Source organism: Antedon bifida, chromosome 1 (assembly GCF_963402885.1).
Source record: "Antedon bifida chromosome 1, ecAntBifi1.1, whole genome shotgun sequence".
Classification (NCBI taxonomy): domain Eukaryota; kingdom Metazoa; phylum Echinodermata; class Crinoidea; order Comatulida; family Antedonidae; genus Antedon; species Antedon bifida.
Genome location: NC_136226.1, coordinates 26,720,579 through 26,738,374, shown reverse-complemented (window position 1 = coordinate 26,738,374; position 17,796 = coordinate 26,720,579). Strand labels below are relative to the sequence as shown.

At 33.3% G+C, this 17,796-nt stretch overlaps 1 protein-coding gene across 2 annotated transcripts in view; it reads right to left on the bottom strand.

Annotated features, from left to right (window-relative positions):
- Positions 1 to 4,127: 4,127 nt before the first annotated feature.
- Positions 4,128 to 17,796, bottom strand: part of LOC144848467 (mesotocin receptor-like) — a 48,852-nt gene continuing 35,183 nt past the window's right edge. For both annotated transcript variants that reach the window (XM_078705228.1, XM_078705219.1), the window contains exons 2-3: positions 8,561 to 9,738; positions 4,128 to 6,009 (exon numbers count right to left, since the gene is read on the bottom strand). In XM_078705228.1, the coding sequence (XP_078561354.1) occupies positions 5,705 to 6,009; positions 8,561 to 9,515 (1,260 nt within the window). In that variant the 5' untranslated portion in view covers positions 9,516 to 9,738 and the 3' untranslated portion in view covers positions 4,128 to 5,704. The remainder of the gene's footprint in view (positions 6,010 to 8,560; positions 9,739 to 17,796) is intronic.

The window sequence follows — 17,796 nt, the reverse complement described above, 5'->3', positions numbered from 1 at the left end:
ACTCAGACACATAACAAATAAAGGTATATAAATAATTTTTAATTTCGTAAAATCGACGGAAATTCTCAAGCTGATTTATTTAGAATGTTTATTTTTATCATTAAATATAAACAACATTGGTAACAACCCCCACTTTTCGTCATAGGTAAACGAACGTCGTAAAATAAACCTTTTTAAACTCAGTGAATAAATAAAATGAAACTTAAAATTATATCAGCCTTCGTTTATGACGTTACTTAAAAAGTATGAAAAGTGATGTAGAAAGCCACGAAGGGGGTTACGTTCCTCGTTTCTTTTTTTCACTCTGGAACGGGCTCATAAGGGATGTATTTTTAATAATTAGGCCTAATTGATTATTAATAACTAACATATTTATTTAGTGATGTGTGATTTTGGATTTCAGAAGGTTATTTTTTAAGAAAGCTTGCTTTGCTTAGTACAAAAAGCTATTCCTATAGGTTTAGATGAGGAAAGAGGATTATGATGATGTAACCTTCAATTAAAATGTGATCTAAGGGTCTTGGCAAAGATATGGCGTGAAACCTCTTAAATTAGCGATTAGATACGCCAAAGAGCTCTGTCACACAGCGACAAGAAGAACAGCGGTAAAGAGACTGCCCTTAAATAGCCTACACACGAGTTGACATACAAATAACCAACGTTTAAAATCTCTTTTATCTGGTAGCTGATTAGAACTTACGTGTTTATAAATCTGTTGCTTTAGAAAATGAAATAATTCTACCTGATCTACAAGTTTACGCGGGAAATTTTATTTTATTTTTTTAAATTTTATTCCTCTCAGTGAAACATAAAAAAGAGAGCACTCAGGAGAGACAAGAGCTGTCAAAGACAACTATCGCCAAAGGGCGGGTCTCTCTCTCTCTCGATATGAAACGAAAACCAAATTCTAGTCGTTTAAAATTATTATCAGATATAACGCCAGTATAACAATTGTTTACCATGTATAGTAAATGTAATTTTGTTGTGAATAACTTTATCAACACTACATAATTTCCTATTCAAATTGTAATGTTATTCATTTCAGAACATTTATTTCTCTTTTCTTTTCTATGTACAGAGTTTGTGATAAAAAAAAATTATAAATAAGAGCGGAGAAACCCAATGAGGGTCCCAAATGATCAGCAAATGCTGGATGGATCACCCTCATTAAATATGGTTAAAATAAAAATAAATAAAAATAAGCGAAAACTTGTGAAGGGCTGCTAAAAATAGAAAATAAGGTACAATTTAATTTTAAAAACAAATCTGTTGTTTTTGTTTTGAGGTCAATACATCTTTACTGTAAACCTGGTAGGAAAAAAATTCATATCGAAAACGTTGATGATATGTTTTAAGAGCTTGCATGTCAAATAACTTTACAAACAACTTTCTAAATAAAAAGACATTTGCAATGGCGATAGACAACAAGTATTTAACTTCCACATCTGGTCGAAACTCATTATTTAAATATTTCCGAAATATGCAGAAGAAAATAAAGAGAAGGCCTAAGGATACGAAAACAAATCATATGATCTTAGTAAAGATGGATATAGGCCTAAGAACCAAAACAAAACAAAGGTCAGTAGATACAGGCAGATGTACGTATTACATACGTATTCTGTTACTAATTTCATAAGAAAAGTATTACCTTAAGAAAATAATATGCTTATTCGTACAGTATAGTTCTGATAAAATACTATATGATATAATTTTCAGTGCTTTATCTCAACATACGACAATTTTGCTCAGTAGGATATGATAGTATCGGGTGGATAACATACGTATAACCTGTTGGGGCAGGTGTATAAACTTATGCCGCCACACATCGTAAATTTAATGAATTATTGAGAAAGCATCAAAATGCCGTAACCTTTTAAAACATACTACTCTTTGCTATACATTTCATTAAATAATATCTTAATATTGATTGGTAAACACACATTTAATCAATAATGTGAAATTAAACTAAATGTTAAGAACATTTTCTAAAGAGGATATAAACGTTTATATATATATCGGTCTTTTTGACTTATTAAGACGGTTTTTATCTATTTATTCACATAAAATGGATTAATTGTAGGTCCGATCGTAGTGGTTTATCGGCACATGTACTTTACTATTTCAATGACTGACAGTGACAGTTTTAACAAAGTATTAAATCGCAAATGTGTTTCTGTATTTAGTGGTATATTATTTATAGGCCTATAACACATGAAAACAATATTTCGTTGCTGAGTTGATAAAGAATATATTTAAAAATTGTTCCTCTTTGTACCTTCCCTCATTCAACCTTAATGTTACATACAAAACACAAATTAGGTTTGTCCAAATAAAAAAAAAAAACTCATTTTGTGACAAGTTCGGAAGTAATTCCCAGGGTGCTAATTTTAGTTGACTGCAGAAATCATCGTGTCTATTTATTCGTTTCTGTAAACGACAATGTATTATAGTCCTGCGGTACGTACATTTGAAATCGCCAGTTTTTAGTCGCGTGGACGCGACTCTATAGTTCACTATGTCGGTCGGTCGGTCTGGTATCACTATGCGTTTTAGCACGCGACTTATGGCTGTTGGTCTTGTTTTACGCTGAAATTACTGTGTATTCGAGAACGTCCATCTGTGGGCACGACCTAGATGGTACGCGAGCAAAATTCACCTTCTTTCTTTCTGTGCATGCCATCGCATACTTACATTATTATTGTACAATACATAGACATTAATAGAGGCTCATTTCACTCATCTTCACAATGCATGTTTCATAATTAAAATAAAATAAACATTGTTCAAAATCGATAAGGTTTGTATTATGGTCGAATCTGTTGTCGGAAACAATTATGTAATGTATGTATTGATCTTGATATTAAAATAGCTAAATGAAATATTTCACCTTCAATATACAACAACATATTGTACACAGAGTAGTAGAGTCACAGACTGAATGTGCATCGATCCCTTTAAATTCGCAACAAAAGTCTTTAAAAATTCGACGAAATAGAACCAATGTTGTGAAAATGCACTTGACATTTTAACCTCGTGAAACTGCGGTTCAATCCGTCTTTCCATTTTCCAAATGTCTATATCTAACGGTAAAATTTACTAGGCAAATTACACATATATGCCTATACATTATACACATACCGTTACTGTAAACTCCATCTTGTAAATCTAAAATAACTATAACATTATAACGTCATTGCAGAATTAAAATGACTTGAATAAAACAGAATAGACAATGAAAATACATTGGAATAAAATATAGAACTTACCCATGAGTTTAATCGATGAAGTTGGAAGCATTTGTCAAACACTACAAAAGTATTAATGAAGTTTAGCACATCATTTTACAATCTGTAAGCCTCCAATTTCAAATCCTCGATCCGACCCTACAGTCACAGAAGCGACACGTAATAACATAATCTGTTACGGTAAATAAATTGTAAAGAAAACAGGAAAGAAAAGCTCAAGAATATGGATAGGCCTACTGTAGTACACCATTATGCGTGTTACGTCACAGAAGCTCTCGTCTGTTAACAGGTGATCATTATTGCTAAATAGCTAACTACACCTGATTGACATTCATATGCATGTTACATCACTGAATAATTGTGTGACTATCTCAGTAAAAGATCAAGACACAACTTTGCGCTGGTTACCGGCTGCATTATGGGAGTATGTTTCCATACGTGTTTGATCCAAAAAAATACTGGGGTAATAATGCTTGTAAAGCGCCTTTGAGCATGATTACTCATGAAAAGGGCGCTATATAAATGTGGTATTAATTAGATGTTTTGCCCTACTCTGACGTAATTTGTACTTTATACCAAGTACATTTGAGAATACTTGCGAAAAAAATCGCAAGTAGTTCTCGAATGTACTTAGTATAAAGTACAAATTACGTCAGAGTAGGGCAAAACATCTAATTATTCAACTCCCTGACGCAAAACTACAATTACAAAAATGTGGTATTATTATATTATATATGATATTAATTTCAAAATCAGAATGTTTTCTTTTGATTGCTCTCACTCTTATTCTAGCTTAGTGTTTCCCAATTAACACTAATACGAAGCGTATTGAATGATGGAGGGTAATTTAATGAATAAAAAACACACGATTATGGTATTTCAAATGGGTTTATTAGTTCTCAACATGTTTACAGTATGGTACATAACGTGTCATTGTCAGAATTATCAACGTTGAACGTAATTTATTTTTCTATTTGTCAAACTTACCAACCTTGAGTTGAGCGACCAATGGTCAAACGCAACGTTCAGGTTACTGTATTACTATTATTTAGAACGCTACCCAAAACCATGCTTACAATTATGTAATATAAACATGTAGTAAGTCTTATTGTACGTGACGTCATCCTATCAAATTAGATGTTAGAAGATGTATTGTCCCCCAAATGGATCTTGTAACGTTTAATATATCTTTAAACGTTACAAGATCAAATTTCCTACAACATTTTAGTCTATATTCGGTACCAAGGTTATTACAAATGCTTGAACTATTATTTCCAAACAAGTTATTACGAAACGTTATTACGGTACGTTATGCGTCTTCAATTCATTGCATTACTTGTGTGGTATTAAAAAAACACAGTAGGTCTATATTATATACAACACCTGAAATTGGGGAGATCCAATGTAAACGGTACACAATAATTATGAAGCGTTGGCCGTGTCGTCACTTTTTTAAAGTACAGTACACGCGTGTCGTGCGCAATAAGCCTGGTTCATACTCTAGAGCAACGGCTGCGGTTTACGTAGCTATATTAGCAGTCTAATCCTCCTATAAAAGAAAAGCAGTTTTTTTCTTTCATAAGGGATAGTTTATAAGCGATATTAGGCACTATCATGATGTTGAAGAATTGTTAGAAACGGAGTATCGTATGAATACCGGGCGTATCAATCGCAATATTATCTATTACTGTAACATACATCTGCATTTAAAACACATACACGCTAAGTTTCATGACGTCGTTATAGAAACACGTGTGTCGAGTGCAGCTAAACATTGTAAACGGGACAAAACACATGTTAGTTCTAGCACCACGTTTATATTGCATTACAACACGTAGCTTGAGGTCCGTCACAAGTCAGTCCAATACCACGTCAAATAATTGTATACATTTTTCCAGTCAAATAGTCCAGTCCATGTATCTGTTGAGGTCATCAAGGTAAAAAAAAATTATTTAAAAAAATAATTAAAAATATGAAACTCAATAACTTCACAGTACCCTATGGAGTACTACTACTACAGGTATGCATTAATTGCATATAACTCTCAGATAAACCAATTAATGTATAATAGGGTTTCACGAATTACTATAAGTTATAAGATAGTAATAACATCTATGGAGCACCACCATTGCTGAAGCACACATACTCTTACGCAGCGTATCCTGTATACAATACCATTCGCGTAGGCCTATCAGAACAAGCTGAGAATGTTTGAATACATCCTTAACAAAGTTAAAGGTGTGTTCACGCGTAAGTTTGTCAGTGTAATTACAGTACTGTAATGATATAATGTATAGGCCTAATGAACTTATAATTGTCTTTTTGGACACTTGAAATAATGCGTGCTTTGCTCACAGTTGTGACGTCAGTCAACTTAAACGAACCACTCTGAATTCCTTCAGTCGATATTAAATAGAGTGGCACAATGGGGAATGGATGTTTCTGATTTTAAAATATTCCTAATCATCTGTGTGTGATTCTACGTGGTTCGTCGCCTTATTCAATGGATCGTACTTCTTTGCGTTTATGCGTATTGTCGATAAATTTACCGTTTGTGGTGACGTAGTGCTAGGCGTCATCAACCGATTTCGCTTGCTATGAGTGTAGTCCGTCTGCTTGTTTGTCTTTTGATTGGTCAAGCCGAAATACACAGAGATACGTTTCTTTAAATCCGATATGACATTTCCACTGAATGACAGATATACCCATGGGTTTGTACAGCTGTTTAGACTGGCTAGCAGCAAGATTATAACGAACGATGTGCCTGAAAAACAAAAAAACACACACACCAAAATATTAAGCAATAATTTCACGAATATTCATGATTGCATTACTAAGATATAGAGGGCGAGCTACATCCGGCCCCAGTTAAGACACAAGTGGAATAGCACAGTTATTAGTGTACATCATTAGTGGTCCTAGTTAGATTATTCCATATTGATTTTTCCCCCGAAATTGAGTGTTAGAGTCTTTAAATTGTTATTCTATAGAGTCTAGCATATTTATGGCCTATAGAATTGGTTCTCATTACGAATGCGATTATTCTTTTACTTATTACTTTATTGGAACGAACAATTCCATATTTAATAAATGATATTTAATCTCGATGTTTAAGAACGTGGTCGAATTGATTCATCGGCACAATTTGCTTCTACATGTGTTTGGTATGCCACACAACAGGATATTAATTATCTACTTTGCAAAATATGTAATTGTAACGTATCGGTATTTGTCGTTAGCGAAACTTAAGGAGCATTTGTGACGTGCCCGGTGACGTAGTGACCTTTTGATTGAGACTAAATTAATTTTTAGTAACAGTTTGAAGGATTTAACTTGAAATCACAAGTTTAACTTCACATGTTTCATGTTTTAAGTTCTGTCTACACTATCAAACTTTATGCGACGAAAAAATGTGCCTAGTTTGATAGTGTAGACAGAGCTTTAGTGTGGTTTCAAACAGACGATGATGATAAAGATGTTGATGAGGATGTTGATATGACGTTGATGAAGATAAAGAATTTATGATAGGAAAAAGTAATGAGATACAGTAAGATGATGATAGAAGTTCATGATAAGGGTCATGATGGATGGGAATCATGAGGATCATGAATGTTGATGATGATGAGAATGTTGATAAGGATGACGATGATGATGCTGAAGCTAAGATTATGATTAATATGATGTTGATGACGAGATTATGATAAGGAGGACGTTATCGATGTAGTGATGATAGAGAGGACGTTAATGATGCTAAGGGGACGTTGATAAGGATGGCGGTAATGATGAGGACATGATAATATAAGGAAGATGTTAATTATGTAATCATGATAAGAAGGATGAGGGTGATAAAATCATGGTAAGAAGGATGTCAATGATGAAACCATGGTACAGAGGATGTTGATGATGGGATCATGGTAAGAAGGATATTAATGACGAAACCATGGTAATGAGGATGTTGGTGATGGTATCATGGTAAGAAGGATGTTAATGATGAAACCATGGTAAAGCGGATGTCGGTGATGGGATCATGGTAAGAAGGATGTTAATGATGGAACCATGGTAAGGAGGATGTTGATGATGGTATCATGGTAAGCAGGATGTTGATGACGAAACCTTGGTAAGGAGGATGGTGATGATGGTATCATGGTAAGAAAGATGATGACGACGAAACCATTGTAAAAACGATGTTGGTGATGGGATCATGGTAAGAAGGATGTTAATGATGAAACCATGGTAAAGAGGATGTTGATAATGGTACATGGTAAAGAGGATGTTAATGATGAAACTATGGTAAAGAGATGACGATGATGATGATAATGATGATGATTATGATGATGATGATGGCATTATGACGAGAACGAAAATATAACAAAGTTTCTAAACTCCATCATCAAAGTAGTCTCCTCTTTACAGAATGAAACTCTGCAGGGAAGTTAAATATTAAAATGAAAAACTATACCTTGTTATTTAATGAATCATATCTTAACAATGTATTGCCTCTAAGATGACATATAATGAAAACATATATTCCTATATTTACATGTTATGTAGATTATTGATATATTATTATAATTGAAATATATATGTTATCACTGAACATTTTTGAAGTAGAGCCCAACGGTATTCCTCTAATTGATTGAACATGACTGATGGTTGCCCGTGGATATAAACGTGCCGCGAACATGTACAAGTAAAATATTATTTACTTACAAAGCACTACAGTATTCATAAGCTAAATATACATTGGAAGAGTATTTACAGTTAATTATAATTTCACTATTCTCTGGGCTGATGTTATGTCTATTTTCTGTCATAATCTATTATTATTTTTTTAACATGAACATGAAGATAACAATTTCTGAAGATAAAGTTCTGAGCAAGAACATATTACAATTTATGGATATGATGAATTTATGGATATGATGAATTTATGAATATATCTACACGTAGGCCTACACACCATTCTTGTTAATAAAGATATTCAGCAGGCAAATTTAAAATGAAGTGTTTGATGATGTGTAACCAACTCATAACACAACAGAGCGACAGGCTTCTTGATTTTAAATTGTTTTAAAATATTATCTTTTTCAGGGATAGTTTAAAAAATGAAAAGGTAAAAATGAAATACCTGAATTCTAACTATGTACATATTAATGGCAAACAAACATTTAAAGGACAATGACAATGCTATCTCCCTACCTTTTCAAGTTTCTTTTATTTATAGATAAGTTTTCAATCTATAGAGGGCGTTTTTACTCGAGATTGGTAAAGATACCAAGTTAATGTATACAGACATTCTAAAAATTAGAACTTACTATTAATCGGTGCATTTCCTGGATCTAAAAAGAACCAAAGTTGGCATACGAATTGGGGAGACCAGCAAATAATGTATAATGCCACAATCACAACAGCCATTTTTACGGTTTTAGTTTTGGCGCGTGAAATCAATCTTCCGGCATTATGTCGTCTGCTGTTCTCCAGACGAACAGAACCAATGTCAAGGCTAGTCTGCTTTGTTTTTCCAATGAAAGGTTTTTTATGTTCTTGCTTTTCTCCACCATCGTCGCAATCTTTTTCCTTCATTTCTTTCAAACCAATAACGTTCCTCCAGATGGTAACAGAAATGCGGACATAACAACAAATTAGAATAATTACTGGAATTAAATAAATGACAAAAAACACAAAGATCACATAAACCAGTGATCCTTTATCACTTTTAAAGTTGTCTTGACATATTGTTCTTTCTCCGTTCTCTTGTAAATGGAATAGAAACAATTGTGGTAAAGCAAATACAAACGAAATTGTCCAGGCCAACATGACCATACGACGTGACCTACGTTCGTTGTTTCCACGCAGTGCAGCCATTGGATGACATATGGCAAGATAGCGATCCATCGACATCATAACTAGCATATACGTCGACAAAAACAAGGGAAACACTTGTCCAAACATAACGAAACGACAGACTACATCGGGTGCATTAAAAGACACGGTAACGTCCATTATAATCTGCGGTAAGATGTTGAAAAATGCAACGAGTAAATCGGCCAAACACAAGTGCACAATAAAATAATGCATTCGCGTGAAGTTTCGCCGAAATTGCCAAAGCGCAAGTATAACTATAGAATTGCCTACAATTGTTAGAACAAATATGACACTCATAACCGCTATTTCGATTCGTGCCAATTTTTCATTCCATACGGGAGTGCTGTCTGTGCTATTTTCCGCAAGAACTGGCGTTGTAAGCATTGCTTGCGTTGTACCTACCATCTCGATGTTTGGTGTGCTTCTTGCTTTCTTACACAGACCTACTTACAAAACTCTTCGGACGTGTTATACAACTATTGCAGTGATTTTGCGAAGTATGATACGGTATTCGGCCAGCGAAAGGTTCTTTCGATCGTGATGTTTTTTTAAATATAAAGGGCAATGCCCAGATGTCACAGTAAAACTACAATTACATCTTCAGATAAATCACGTACCATGTCGACCCCTGCAAAATTGAATAACACAAATGAAATATTATATTTAATCTTCGAAAAATATAGATATTAATACATTTAGAATGTCACTCTTTCTTGTTTTTCTTTAAACAATACAGAATTATTTCATTCAAAACATTAACAAATATAATTAAAAATATATCTTTTAATCTTTTAATAAGATTTGAAAAATAATGTATTATCTAAGGATTAACTAGCTCGTCCTGAATTTATTTTGTTTGATTTAAAAATAAAAACAAACAAACTAACCCTAACCCAAACAAGTTTACTTAATAGTTTTACTATTGTTGTTTGTGTTTGCAGTGAAGATACCACGCACATATTCACCATGCATGCACACAACATTGCTTATGTCTGCTATGACAAAATATTGACTCTTTAAATTATAATCTCTAATCCCGGCTGGACAGAGCAAGTACTTGGACTCATTCTACCACTCTTGACAATAATGACACCCCTGATTTCGTCTGTGTCCTCTGGAACATTCTGAATCGTCTTCGCATAAAAAGTCGTTCATGGTAGAACACACTGATATAACTAAACCGGAGTCACGGACAATTTCCCCAAAGTCAATAACTTAGAAGAAGTACATTAACAAGGATAGAATACAACATATCTCAAAATTAGCTATAAATATTCTAACAAAATGATCACAGATACCGCAAAACAATACATGTTGCGAGCGTCACTGGGGCTGTAATGAGTAGTACGTGATAACGTAAAATATTGCTGTCCAGGTAATTCTCTAATTTGTCAATTTATATTCTTCTGTCGTTTCAGTGATCAATCAAATCGTTCTACAATCAATTTACATTGTTATTACAGAAACATGAATATTATTGATGTGGTGTAGTAATCACGTATATCTCAATGCATTTAATTCACTAATACGATGGAAAGTTATTACCAAAATGTACCAACAACATTGTCATTTGAAAAATTTTGCAATATACAAGTCCATTGTGCTTTTAACTAACGAAAAGTATTTCATCTAAATGTTTCTTGCATTTGAAAAGTATCTTTTTTTAAGAGGAAACAGAGTATTATTTTGTATTGGCATCATTATTGGCAAAATATAATTTGCACATATACTAAACCTAAATTCTCTAAAGATAGATTTTAGTTCAGTCTTTAGTGAGGAAAATGTAATCAAAGATTGCATTATCTTAGCATTCCACTGGGACTATAGAAAATGTCTAATTAGAAGAAATTTTAATTTGGAAAATACTTAATTTGCTCGCAACAGATTAACTTGACAAAATCTACATGGGAATAAATATTATTTATTAAACGTGAGAACAATTTAAAAGGGTTTCATAGACTAGACGATTAATGATAAAGAACAAAACTTATGCCGTTCCGTGATCTGAAGTGTAACACGTGATGACATGCTCAAAAGTGCATACATACACCGATCCATCGATAAAGAAAGCCTACCTGGTGGTGACAGGGTGGTGACCATACAATGGTCCCGAGACAATGACTATACTTGGGCATTAAATTTGAATTAATAGCAAAACACAGGCCGAATTGCCTACAGAAGCAATAGAACAATATGAGAAGGCAGGATTAGTGATACATAATTATATTATTTGAAAATGTTAGACATCCATGCGCCAGACTTGTGAATACCATTATTTATAATGTATCGTAAGATGGGAAGAAGAAAATTGGAACGAACTGAGGCTAAAAAGCTAGGACATGCTATCAAAGTATTTTCTGAGTAAGCATGATTTTAAGCCGAGGGAATGGACATTAATGGTAACGATCTTGATAGATTTACAGATGCTACGACGATAGTTGGATTTAAAGTTTAAATCAATAAAAACACATGTATGTGAATGGTCGAAAAAATGTAATAATTCGCTACATAAAAAGCATTTAAGATAGACTCGAATTGATTTCATATCAGGAGTAATCTAACGCTGGATTTATTTCTAGTTTATGCAGTTTTCTAGTAAACATTACATTCAGGTTTTAAGGTGCATAACGTGTTATGGGTCTCTGGTGAGTTGCACAGATGCATTAGATTATTTGTTATTAGGTTTTATGGATTAGTCGATGAGAAGAGGTTTGCGTAGAAGTATGCATGGAAGGAAAGGTTTACAAAAATATATGCTCAAAGGGGTTCTACATACGCAGTAACAAATCGTTTGGTTGATCACTGATTGGTTGTGGAAACATACATTTATTCGTGAACACGAAAGGTCCCTAATAAAATTGTACGTGCAATAGACGCGAACCTGAACTGGAGTCGGAGCCGGACCACTGCATCAGGTGTGAAGGAATGCAATAAAAAAAAGTGGGAATCATCAAATCAATAAAATGAAGCACTTCAGGAAAAATATTAATCGAAAAGAAAAGATAGCTACTATACAAAATGCTTTGAGCATCACTCAACCCACCAGCACGGTGTAGAGGATGCTATTAAAATAAACTGTGCCAGATCTAAAGGGAATGAAAGATTATCTCGTTTATGAAACTTAATAAATAGAACACAGAATACACCATTTCCTGGGTTAAAATTTGGCAGAATCAAAATAATATAAGCACGTACGTATATTTCGAATTTTTGCTGATCAATCATTTAGTGTTGTTACTAAGATTTATAACACACCTGTATCCTTGCCACTTTATTGGTTAATTACGTATTACACGTGCCGTTCTGAGTGCAATAGTTCTCCTGATCGGAAATATTATATTCAATGGTGATATTGAACGGTACTAACGAACGTTCAGATTTTTTAGCACATTTTGAGAATGTTTTGTCCACGAGACACAATTCGATTTTCGCAGTCTTATAACTGTTTTCTCCGCGTCTAAAATCGGAGGGCTGCCTTGAGTGCCCTATAACTTCTCCTAGCCTCCGTCATTGATTCAAGATAGAAGCAGCGCATTAATGAAAAAAAGTTCATTTCTGAATAGTTAGGTGTGTTATAAAAGGTAATGAATGATGCCTCTGGCAGATAAACGAAACAACGGTTTTTGTAACACACCTACTTTTAACGGAAGGTTAGGCCAATGTCTAAACCATTCAAGAAAGCAGAAATCTAAAACAATTACAGATGGCGTGACACTCTACGGGTGGATTTTAGAAATGTACAAATCAAATATGTGATTAAATTACAGAGCTTGTCCACCTTATAACGTCATTCTTAAATTAAGAATATTCCACAGACGACGCATTTTTATAATAGTCAAATGACACAAAACTTTTGACTTAATCAATGTGTCTCTATTGTTATCCTTTTGGATTCACACAAAGTCATTAAGATTAACTAAGTAGGTAATTGAATAATGGGTTTCGTATAAACAGATTAATTTTGCAGACAAATAAGACAGAAATAAAATAATACTTTTGATTCTTAAAGCATCATGGCTTCTTTTGTCTAATTTACAAACGTCAACCTCTGTGTTACATATTCAAGAATTGTAATACTTGTACCTGATTAAATTTGCTCAAACTGGCATACTTAAAGATTTGTGACGTAATTAATAGTAGTTTAATTAGTTTGTTGTTAAATAAGAACTTCGTACAGATTTAAAAAAAATGATATTTTTTAACTTAGATTGGATTTACGTGTACGTATACATACCAGTGGCGTAACGGCTACGAGTGCCCACTGCCTATATCCAGGGGCCCGGAGCTCAAGGCGCCCCTGACGAGTGCCCAGAGAAAAAAAACAGATATTAAAAGCGTTGGATGGCCACTTTCTAAACCAGGGGCCCCAGGCCTCTGTGTTACGCCATTGATACATAGTTATATTTCATACTCAAGTATCTGGAAGGGTTCCATCTGTGTAATCCCCTTTAGCCTATGATAACAGAAATAAACCAAGACCTATTCGAAACTATATCGAATTTAACAGATGTAGCCTGACTCTTGTTAAAATCAACAGAATAATAACCTACTATAACAATGGGCCAAAATCTCCCTCAAACATAGCACTAGAATCAAGATATAATTAGGCCTAAAGTACCTTACTCATGTACCCTTACCTAATGTTTCCAGAGTCAATTGTGTGCAGACCTAGACCTATACCGGTTTTAAAACAACATAAAATGCAATTGGAGTGCATGACATTTTAAACTGCAGAATTATTACCTTTCAATACATCATTTTTATCTACAGGTTTTTTACATAAAGGGCAACATTCAAGGTATATTTATTTATTCATTCATTAATTAAAATCATACAAAGTCAAAGTCTAAAATGCATACAAGAGATAAAAGCATGGAATAATTATAAGTACAATTAGAATTAGTAAAAACAAACAAAGCTAAACGAGTAAAATATTTACAGAAACAAAAAAAACACAATATCATTTAGCATTACTAAAGCATTAAAACACAACGCAGTTTGGTATGCCAAAGTAATACATATGTAGATATGTGGAAAGATTCCTACAGTCGAACGTAAAAAAAGGTAAATAGGCTGAGATAATAGCACAAAGTCAATAAAATATCAATGCCGCAATGTTTCTATGTCGGACTTACTGACTATCATATTTAGGGCATTAGATTAATAAAATTGAATTCAGCACTAAAAAATATCAGATTAAGTATTGGATCAAAGGATCGATCAAATTGTTTGATAATAATATTCTGTCACTTGCCGAATTATATTATTTATAAGTCATTGACTGGTAATTGCCATACAATGAGAGATTTACTAATATATTACTAGTAAGAGTTGGTTCCGTAGATTGTCTATAAACAAATTCACAAAATATATATTTTTTTCTATTTAGGTCCTATGCATTTATTGAGTTATTTAAGGGAACTTAACTAGACAAATAATCACATTAAAATGTATTGTCTCTGAGCAGTGACAGAAAGGCAAATCTGTTTCTTTTAACGCCCGCAAATAAAATCTGCTTCTGTAGGCCTATTTAAAAACAAGCCATCCCTTAAAAAAATATCATTTGAAGGTATGATACAGATACAGGTACAGGTTCCTTTTATTATACAATATACGGTAATGGAAATTAAAGAGCTCATATCTTGGCTTGCCTAAAATAAATATAAAGAGAAAAAAAGGACTATTTATTTAACAATTCTTTTGTTATAATGTCGTATCCAAGCTGGGTAGAACGAGTGCTTGTGGAACATCACACAGAAAGCATTGTTGACATTTGTACGTACACAAAGATACTGTCGAATTGTGACATCAGTAATGATCAACAGATACTGTGGAGTACAGAAATACGGTCGAATTTTGATAATCTCTACTGACACAAATATACTGTTGAATTTTGAAAATCCGCACTGACACAAAGATACTGCCGAATTGTAACAATCCGTACTGACCTACAGATACTGTGGAGTACAGAAATATTGTCGAATTGTGACAATCCCTACGACACAAAGATACTGTCGAATTGTGACTATCCTTACGACATAAAGATACTGTCGAACTGTGACAATCCGTACAACAGACACAAAGATTCTGTGAAATTGCGACAATCCTATTTCACTCAAAGAGGCTGGCATTTCCAATTGTGACAATCTGTACTGGCACAACAAAAATACTGTCAAATTATGACAGTTCACACAAAGATACTGTCGACTTTTCACAATCCGTACTGAAACGGAGATACTGTCGAATTTTCACAATCCGTACTGACACAGAGATACTGTCGAATTGTGACAATCCATACTGACATAAAAGATTGTGTCGAATTGTTACAATTCATACTGACATAAATATCATGTCTTATTGTTTACAATTCGTATAGCAGACAAAATATATATTGTTCCAATTTGTATTGACACAAAGATATTTTACTGTTGTTTCTTTCAAATAAAATATTCTAACATTCATAATTAAACGAACAGCCATAAAGTAATTACATCCGACACTGGCCTTTAACATCACAACATTTAAACATCTGATTGACTTAATTAGAACTGATTTCCGTTTCTGTACAGTGTAGCAACTATGCCGAACTAATCAACAAAATAGGTTAATTACTTGAAACATTAGGTTTCCCTTACAACGATCTACAAGCCTTTCAGTTATCCCTCCCTGTGTTAAATTCTGTCTATGGTTTGGCTTAAGGGGTAAGCTCATTACCGGTACGGATATAAAATGTTAGGCTTCCATATATTTCTTTAAATTACATTCATTTTGATTTAGGCTATATTACAAACATGTATAATTTTGTCACAATGGGCAAAGAGTTTGTCTTCAATGAATAATTTATTTATAAAAATGTCGTAAACATGACATGCTGTTTACTCTATAATGCTTCGTAACAAACTAAGCCTAATTAGGATTCACGAATGCGCGCGTTTAAATCATGTTAGGTCTACTTTGGTGAATCTAAATTCTAAAAATTAATTCATCCTTTGATTTAGCGTATATTGCAATTAATTTTTTAATTTGTCAGTTCAAGGAGAATATCAAAGAAACTGGCCAAGTATAGATGTTTGCCTTAACTTTTTTAATATGAATAATTCATTTAGAAAATGGAGAACGTGAAAAGTTGTTTACGTACTGTATTGCTTCGCAATAAATAAAGCCTAATTGGGATTCACGAATGATTTTAAATCCTTTAACGTAGGTCTCTACTTTGATGTATAATTCTACTAATAAGTTCATCCTTTAATTTAGGCTTTATTACAATCATTTTAATTCGTTAATCATGCAGAAATATCAAACAAAATGGCCTAAGAGTACAACAGTTTGCCTTTAATTTTCTCAACGAATAATTCATTCATAAAAAATGGAGATAATACGAAAAGTTATGTTTTTTACTCTGTCTCGTAATAAATTAAGCCTAATTGAGGTTCACGAATGTCTTTAAATCTCTTTAATGAACTTTAGTGATTGAAGGTAAATTCTAAAGCTGACAAATTAGAATGGATGTATCTAATCAAGTTCAGACAGAGCCAAGTGTCAGCAACATCTTGCCGAGTCGAGTGGCCAAGCTGTTAAGGCAAATCATTAGCTACACAATCGGCATGAGTTCAAGTCGATCATAGTGGTAGAAAGAGTCTGAACAAATTACATATGCAAGCCAACGAACCGAATTCCAATGATCTCGAATAAAAACTAAAACAATACGTGATTTTCAACAATCATTTATAATATCAAATCATCATAATAGAAAATGGAAGGCCAAAAAAATAAGCCTATCCAGGGATTAAAACGAAGAATAATGTTTTAAAAAAGAATCAAGTGTGATCAGGTATTATGAGGAGATGCATTGCATGCATTGTTTTATTACTTCTGGTCGGGATAAAGCCGAGTTTGTTAGCCAACATTGACTACATATCTAGTATATCAAGGTATTTTTTAATAATATACCAATACAACATAGGCCTAAGAGATATGCGACGTTCACCTACATAATAAGCAGTGAGATATACATCTAACTGAGGATGGGGAAGCGATGTGTTCAGAAAAGTGTTGATTTAGGCCTAAATATTGCACTCGTGTAAAAAACGGCAGCTGAAAAACTGCCATAATAGGCCTAAGTACATGTCTTCACCATCAACAAAAAGTAATTTCACTTTCTTCAACACAATCAAGCACCTTCAAATTCACCTGGATATTCGTCATTGAATATACACTTAATTTGAATCCAATCAAACGGAAATGAAAAGAGTATCAAGGATGTAATGGAGGACTCAACACAATGGAACCGCTTCTAAAACCAGAAAGATTGTTACAACATTGCTTAAATCTTATTTGATTCGGAAATGTCTATTTATGAATAGTATAGATCAAATAGATTATGAAATAATGTCAATTGCCCATAAAATGGTATTTATTTCTTAACCATTCTTACGGACGGAAAATATATAAACATGTATAATTATCAAGCATAGTTTTGAAAGATACAGCAGATCATGTACACCATCGACATTCGCCTTTAAATGTGTCAATGTTTGCAGTCATTTTAAAGATTTTTATTTTTAAATTAGAAAATACGGTAGACCTATCAAAATTTTTCAACAATATTGACCATAACCCACTTACATTTCATTAATAAACAATAGAAAGTGTATACCCGGAGCCAACATTAACATAAAAGTTGTGG